General features: G+C 37.6%; 1 protein-coding gene across 9 annotated transcripts in view; it reads left to right on the top strand.

Moving 5' to 3' along the window:
- The window catches only part of LOC144439294 (cadherin EGF LAG seven-pass G-type receptor 2-like), an 87,114-nt gene that overhangs the window by 61,034 nt on the left and 17,533 nt on the right, over positions 1-8,547 (top strand). For all 9 annotated transcript variants that reach the window (XM_078128636.1, XM_078128613.1, XM_078128598.1 and 6 more), the window contains exons 11-21: positions 1,292-1,472; positions 1,965-2,236; positions 2,618-2,801; positions 3,353-3,549; positions 4,147-4,356; positions 4,814-4,997; positions 5,260-5,509; positions 6,041-6,205; positions 6,483-6,615; positions 7,582-7,785; positions 8,036-8,274. In XM_078128636.1, coding sequence (XP_077984762.1) covers positions 1,292-1,472; positions 1,965-2,236; positions 2,618-2,801; positions 3,353-3,549; positions 4,147-4,356; positions 4,814-4,997; positions 5,260-5,509; positions 6,041-6,205; positions 6,483-6,615; positions 7,582-7,785; positions 8,036-8,274 — 2,219 coding nt within the window. The remainder of the gene's footprint in view (positions 1-1,291; positions 1,473-1,964; positions 2,237-2,617; positions 2,802-3,352; positions 3,550-4,146; positions 4,357-4,813; positions 4,998-5,259; positions 5,510-6,040; positions 6,206-6,482; positions 6,616-7,581; positions 7,786-8,035; positions 8,275-8,547) is intronic.

The following is an 8,547-nucleotide window of genomic DNA, read 5'->3' as shown; positions in this document are numbered from 1 at the left end:
AAGCTACGTTATATAAGACAGAAGAACAGAGACTTCCAAATAAATTTCCTGGCTTGAACTTTCCAATTGTATACATTACACGTTTAATACTATACTATTTGTACAATATAGAAATCGTATACATGTTAAATTAAATGCACATCCAAGTTAGATCGTGGGAGAGAAGGATGTTATCTCTTGAATTGACGATTACCTGTGAGTCATTATTATCATGCCCACTATCACTTCACCCAACCACTGTAATCATGCCAACAAACATGACATGTTTGCCAAAAGCTGAACATGATTGATGAGAGGAAATAGAATGTTTGATTTGAACGGCTACAAATACAATGTTGTAATTGGATTTAGAGTTAACATTCAAGACAGATAGTTACCGTAGCGATAGACATCGAATCTGAGATGAGAAGGAGTCTCCCCGAGGAGTGTCGGACGTGTCTTAGTAGAGTAAGACTATTCACTCACTGAAAGGTGTGCAAATAAAGATGTTTTCCACAGAGATATAGTAGCCAAACATGATTGCAGTGTGCAAATTGTAAAGAAATATTCAATAGAATTGGTATTCGTATATCTGTCTTTTCTTTTCCTGTTTCTTTTTTTTTTGTTAGTTTGCACGGCATGTGTATTAACAATAGGTATCACTCAGAGACATTACAAATCTATGATCACATGTTGGGCTATATTTCCAGTATTCTTTGTTCCAATTCATTAAATCTAGATGTTATTTTGTTCAAGTAGATGTCACTAGATTACTATGGGAATTGTATCTTGACTACAAGATTAAAAAAAGGCCGATTTAAATTCACAACGAGTTACAAACTGGTCATCTGTCTATTTCAGTCTTGTAATCGAACAGCCTTCATTTAATAATACATGTATATAATTAGCATAAATTAATACTAATCAGCCCAGAGTATACACTGCTACAATGTATCTTGTCTGAATTCATTAAAGGCCATGATTCAATACCAGGTTCATTTCACTTTAGTATCACCTTATCAGATGAGCCATTAGGATTACATAGGATCATTCTTTTGTTCTGGATTAACTTTTCCAATAGCTCTTCTGACAACTATAGTTCACACCTAAACTTTAATCCTCATCTGAACCAGCAGGCCTTTCAGTTTTCTTTCGTGTTACATCATACCTGCCTTAACTCATTAACTGTCTTGTTACATTGTATCATTCTTTATCCATTAAACTGTCTTGTTACAATTTATCCCTCTTGAGATATGTAAACTGAGTGTCCTATAATTTAGTATAAAGCTTAATTTATCTTTTTTCCATGTAGGGTGCACAAGTTGGTACAGACAACGTGATAGGAGACCCTGATGATGACGATGATACCGATATCTGGTTTGGTGGTGCTAGAAAGGGTTGCAATGAAGGTGACTTGTGTCATGATAATCCGTGCCCTGCCAATAGCGACTGCGTTAGTGATTGGGATAGTTTCAATTGTCAATGCTATCCAGGTAATATATTAAAGTTGGATCAAGATTATCATTTTTTTAATTGATTTCAAAACTGTAGAACAAAAATTTACAGATTTATATTTGTTTTATGATGTAGAAGACTGTTTATGACAACTGAGGTTTGAAGGATTTTGTCAGAAACCTACAGCTTTGTGAAGAAAAAAACACTTGTTAAATGTGCAGTGATTTTTTGCCAATAATGAGCACACATTATGAGCTCACCAGCAGGTTTTAGTGTCAATTCTTCAATGTTTTCCATATCATGAATACAAAGGCTTCTGGGGTAGAGGTGGGAGGTGATAATAGGAGGATGGCAGAACCTTGCAAACTCAGTCATAATTATTCAGAATTTCAGTTGTTTGGTTTTGGAACTGTTATTATGGGAAAGATGCTGGGTACTGTGGTAAAACCTTATGTACGATCATGTTTTAAAATTTCAGGTTACCATGGAAACTTATGGTTGATACATATTTTCATATTTTGACGTTCCAGGTTACTATGGAAAAGACTGCATTCACGCCTGTGATGAGTCTTTAAATCCCTGCCAGCATAGATCCGAGTGTCGACGGTTGAAATCCTCACCTCATGGCTACACATGTGAATGTTCAGAGTTGTATTATGGAAATTACTGTGATAACCGCGTAGATGACCAACCATGTACAGACGGATGGTGGGGTTATCCAATCTGTGGACCATGTACCTGTGATACTGAATTGGGGTATGACGATAAATGCAACAAGACAACTGGTGAATGCTATTGTGAGGTAAGGATGTTTCCTTCATGTAGCAAAGAACTAACAGAAAGGGGAAAGACAAAGTGCCAAAAGTCCCCTCTTGTCTGGATATAGAAGAGAAGCACATTTCTACCCTCCTCTATCAAGGGCTACCCTCCTCTAACAGCTGCTAGCTGTTTAAACCTGGAGAAAGATGCAGTGAATAAGTTCACTCACAAAACAGTCTTTTGTAATTATCTATAGTGTGTATGAGATGTTTTCATCTTGTTGACAGTTTCAAAACAGCAAAATTGTTGATTACGTTGCAGCCATATTCATACAAACCAACAAATCATGTAATGTTGTATATGTTACAGCCACATTCGTACAAACCATCTAACAGTTCTCTGTGACATGTTGTTTACATTACAGCCACATTCGTACAAACCATCTAACAGTCCCATGTGTCATGCCTGTGACTGCTACGATGTTGGATCCTATAGTACTGACTGTGATCAAGAAACTGGCCAATGTCCATGTAAACGTGGTGTCATAGGACGAAGGTGTGATTCCTGCAGAGATCCGTTTGCTGAAGTAACTCGTAGAGGATGTGAAGGTAAGATAGCTAACATCAGCCAAGTATACACAATAAGCACACAGAACTGCATGACATCATCCAAAATGTGCACCAATAGGCATACAGAACTGCATGACATCATCCTAATGCACCAATAGGGCACACAGAACAGTGTGACATCATCCTTATGCACCAATAGGGCACACACAACAGTGTGACATCATCCTTATGCACAGTAGGCACACACAACAGTGTGACATCATCCTAATGCACCAATAGGGCACACAGAACAGTGTGACATCATCCTTATGCACCAATAGGGCACACACAACAGTGTGACCTCATCCTTATGCACAGTAGGCACACACAACAGTGTGACATCATCCTTATGCATAATAGGCACACAGAACAGTATGACATCATCCTTATGCATAATAGGCACACAGAACAGTGTGACATCATCATTATGCATAATAGGCACACAGAACAGTGTGACATCATCCCAGTAATGTACAAATGACATCCAAGTTATGTACGAGTTTTACCACAAATCTTATATATATTATATTTTTTTCAAATGATTTTTCCAGTTATATACCAAGCATGTCCAAAGAACTATGAAGGTAACATGTGGTGGCCGCAGACATTATTTGGTAGAACAGCAGTGGAAAGGTGCCCTGTGGGATCATTTGGTTTTGCTAGTAGACAGTGTTCTAAAGAACTGGGTTGGTCACAACCAAATCTCTTCAACTGTACATCAGATACATTTGGAATCCTTGCTACAATGGTATGTATTCTTTGTCTCCAAGTTTCTGGAACTCACACACTCTTGTATACACACGCTAGACTTCACACACACACACACACACACACACACACACACACACACACACACACACACACACACACACACACACACACACCATGTACATGTACACAAATAAAAGTTGAAATAACAAATTATGTTGTTTCGTGATACCATAATGTAGCAGTTGTATATAAATACTCATTCATCAGTAAGAATTTCATTCACGGATTGACTGTTATAACAACAACTGTGAAAGTTGTATGTGAAGTTATGTATTAACCATTAGTTACATAGTCAATAATCCACTTCTATTATCTGATAAGTGGACCCATTCATCAGGAACAAATCACATGACATTCTGTCAAGAAAACAATTACTCACGTTTTTGACCAAAATATCTTGTTTCTGTTGGTTTATCAACATATGTTTAAAAGACCAATATATATATTCAACACAGTGTGAGAAATACAAATTAGTAGTACAGTAACAATGTGCCTGTACTGTACTGTCTCTTTTATGACATTGACTGCTAGGTAGATGCATCTACTAAACATGACTCTGTTCATTGCTTTACAGTTGAAAGACTTGGAGAAAGGAGATAAGGAACTGTCAACTGATTTAGCCAAAGAGATTGCATTTGAGTTACAGTTTGCTACAACAGAAACACCAGAGTTTTATGGCAATGATGTCAATGTTGCATACAAAATAATGCTTCATGTCCTCAAGTATGAATGTACACAAGTGGGTATTGAGTTGACAGCAAAACAAGATATTCTATTTACTCAGGTAAGACAACTTATGCATACCTTCTATGTTAAGGGATGGGTGTGTGTGGCTGTGTGTGTGTTATGTGTACATGCATGTACATGTACACATACATGAATACACCCACATACAGGTTAAATTTGTAAACATACATTTATGCTTGCCTTTGTGTGTGTATGTATATATATATATATATATATATATATATTGTGTGTGTGTGTGTGTGTGTGTGTGTGTGTGTGTGTGTGTGTGTGTGTGTGTGTGTGTGTGATTGTATAGCTGAGAAATAGACATAGTTGGTTTGAAGTGGCCAATCATCTTGAAAATGACCTTGTTACACTGAATTTGTAGAGATTTCAAAAAAGCACATACAGCACTCTGATTTCATTATTTTGGTTGAACATAAAGATAAGTTTGTAGTAGATAATCATGATATGTACTTGTCAAACTAACTTGATATAATCCATTATTTATACAGAACCTGATTGAAAGTACCAGTGTTCTGTTAGATCCTGTCAATGAAGAACATTGGCGTGTGATCCAAGACTCAGAATTAGGAACTTCAGAATTGATGGAATACTTGGAATTATATGGAGAAAATCTGGCCAAAAACATGGATATTACATTCACAGAGCCATTTGCATTGGTCATGAAGAATCTCAGTAAGTATTTGATGAATGAACAAAAAAAAAAAAAAAAAAAAAATTGACGTCTGACGTACACCCATACACATTTTCTCAATACCTATATCTTTCCCATTTACACCATAACAAAACCTAGTCATCCACAGTTTGTGAGACCCCTTGCCAGGCATACCCAAACTGATCCATACCTCTTCCCCTCTTGCCTCTCCACCACTCTGTCAACAATGAATTGAATATATCAGAATTCCCTGACACTAACATTCTTATCTTTAACCATCAGTTTTCAGTTTAGATGTGGTTGTGAGGGAGAATTTTGGTGGCGCATCCATTCCTAATTATGATGGAGGTTTATTCACTATCAAGGTGGAAGATTCTACTCAAGTCCATCTACCAGCTGATATCCTGTTACCCAAACCAACCAGACCAATAGATACTGTCAGCATCAATAATAATGTAGCATTTACTTCCTGGTTGACGTTTCCTACCATTGGAAAACTGTTGCGCAAAAAATTTGACAGCAAAACTGTAAAGTAAGTTATTGTATGCAATTGTAACTAAATTTTGCAATTGTTGCACAGCTGCTCGTAATGGCATATTTTGTTTTTAGGAAATATTAATGACCAGCAATCACAGACCATATTACTTCCAGATGTCGAGTTTAGTGAAGACAGTTCATTACTTTCAACAGCCGTCAAGGTTCGACCCATGAAAGTTGTGTCAATGCTGGCAGATATTTGCACCCTAGCATTCTGTTCTTATGTCACTCTGCACTCACTATCACAGTTTACAAAAACACCTTTTTTGGACAAATACTGACGTGTCCGTAGTCATCAACATTTGCTCCAGAACTGTCAAATTGTCATGGTCAAGCGTTCATATACATAATCAGGTGATACTAAAGATTTTTATTGACCATAAAAACTGACACCATGAGTGTACTGCACTGTTAACCAAGCTTAATGAAGTCCTAGACATTTCTATTTTAGTGGGGTGTCCAATTGGGCTAATCTTTGTTGGTTATTATACCTGATTGGAAATATTGTCGTTTTCATTTTTTGCAGAGTTCATGATAAGTTGGAACTTAACTCTGCAGTGGTATCTCTGTCACTCTATGATGCAATTGCAAATGGAACTGAAGAACTCTCCACACCCATCGTGGTTGACTTTCAATTGAATTCTCCTGTAAATCGTAGTGATCCACAGTGTGTCTTCTGGGATTTTAATCTGTAAGTAATGAAAAGTTACATTAACTATAAATTTAAAAAATGAAAAAAAAAATTCACTTTTTCAAGAATTTATACACAGTAACCCTCATTGTATGACATCCATACATTTGTTGTCAAAAGTTCAAGATATAAACGGATATAGATATTTCATGCTATGAAAAAAATAAGTTTAACAGTATTGTTTTTTATTATTTTTGTTGTCTGTGAGGTGTTAGTTCAGTCACAGTATCGTTTTCATTATTTTATATGATTTCTTACCCTTTTTTTTTCATTACAGAAATAGAGACGGTGGTGGTTGGTCATCAGCTGGTTGCCATGTTGTATATCACGATACGACCTCCAATAGAGTGAATTGCTCATGCAATCATATGACTCACTTTGCTGTTTTGATGGACATCTCAGCAGAACCTGTAAGTTCATGGTGCTTAGTGTAGACACGACTAATAAGTTAACCTATGGTCAACATTCATGCCCCCCCCCCCCCCCCCCCCCCCCCCCCCCCCCCCCCCCCCCCCGCCTGTGTTCAGTGTTTTTGTTACGGGAGCTAAAGCAGGTAAAATCTACAGGGGTTCCCCAGTTATTTTTACCAGATTTCCCAAATAAAACTATGATAGATCGTATGAGAAACTCCAAATTTTACCCCTTTCCTCCTTTTGTTACTGGGGTTTGCCGACCTTAGCAAAACACTGCTGTGTGACACCAGGAATGGGGTGTCATGTATTATCTTTGAATGGATTTACATTGGCTTGTAAACATGCTGTCCAAATGTCATGTTCATAATCACAACAATACCTATTCCAAGAACAGAGAGTTATAGTGTTATTTGCTTCCACAGTATGCTATGTATGATATAGTGGAGACATAGAATTCTTGTTCAGATTGAACAGGGGTGTTTATGGCATACCCAGGTGTAGGTAACACAGGTCAGGAATAGGTAGTGAATTGTAAAAGACAACGTTGGTTCGAGAGTATAGTGACATTAGCCCCCTAATACTTTCAGGAACCTAGAACGCATATACTGCTTCTGTTCTTATGGCAACGAAGTACAAGTAAGCCCCCCCCCCCCCCCCCACACACACACACACACATGATCACACAGCAGAGTTTAAAATCTAGATCTTCAAAATCAGAATGCCTAAAAATGGTGTTGAATTTACACAGACAAGTTAGATATTGGATTGCCCCAACTGTTCCCGTAGGTGAAAGTCTTGATGTATTTTGATACCAATTACAATTGTGTAACTATAGTAACATGAAATTTAGGTTAATACCAACTTTCTAGCAATCATTTATCAGAGTGAATCTGGTTGTCCAAGCGATGACTTTGTTGTGTACTTTGTATTGCATGTAATAATTAGTCATTGTCTACTTTACAGATTGCTTTGACAGACAAGATGGCGCTCCGACTCATCACCTACGTGGGTATTTCTATCTCACTGCTGGCTCTGTTGCTATCCTTCTTCACATTTGTATGTCTACCCAATCTGAGATCCAACACAAACTCAATCCATGTCAACTTGGTGATCTCACTCTTCATTGCTGAGTTGGTCTTTTTACTTGGCATAGATACAACAATTGATGTAAGTAAAAATATGCAATGATATATTGCAAGTTACTTGTTAAACCGGAATGGTGTTGGGTTGGGTTGGGTTGGGTTGGTTGGCTGGTGGGTTGGGTTGGGTTGGGTTGAGTTGAAGAGTTGGGTTGGGTTGGGTTGGGTTGGAATGTTTGTTTGTTTGTTTGTGTTTCTAAATGAAAATATATTTCCCACTTTGAAAGTCCAGCAGCAATTCAGATATTTATACCATTGCATTTTCCTCTTCCTCACAGTTGGGTTGTAAGTTGGTGGCCATTGGATTGCATTATTTCTTCATGGCTACATTTGCCTGGATGTTTGTGGAAGGCCTACATCTCTACCGAATGCTGACTGAAGTGAAGAACATCAACCGTGGTCAAATGAAATTCTACTATGTGGTTGGATGGGGTCTGCCATTGGTTATTGTGTCTCTAGCAGTAGGACTGAGTGAAGACAAGTATGGAAAACAAATCAACCAAAATGGACGACATTTGTAAGTCCAGCTCATTTTACTACTACTACTACAGAAACCGTGCTATCGACAAACTAAGATAGACCCCAGACTAAAACTGTTGTTGTAGCATGTGTTAGATCATAGAATTGGGTGGTTTTGTGGATATAATCGTTCTGTAATCAAGATAGTGTAAACACAGAGGGAGGTTGAATGTGCAGCCACTTGTAGAAACCATGCTATCAGAGACACCACCCTAGTGGGAGTGTAATTACATTTAATATCCGTTGATAGCTTGTTATCATGTTACAATTG

The sequence above is a fragment of the Glandiceps talaboti genome, chromosome 1 (genome assembly GCF_964340395.1).
Source record: "Glandiceps talaboti chromosome 1, keGlaTala1.1, whole genome shotgun sequence".
In the NCBI taxonomy this organism is placed as follows: Eukaryota; Metazoa; Hemichordata; class Enteropneusta; family Spengelidae; genus Glandiceps; species Glandiceps talaboti.
Note: the sequence above shows the minus strand (reverse complement) of the source record. Positions and strands in the feature narration are given on the sequence as shown.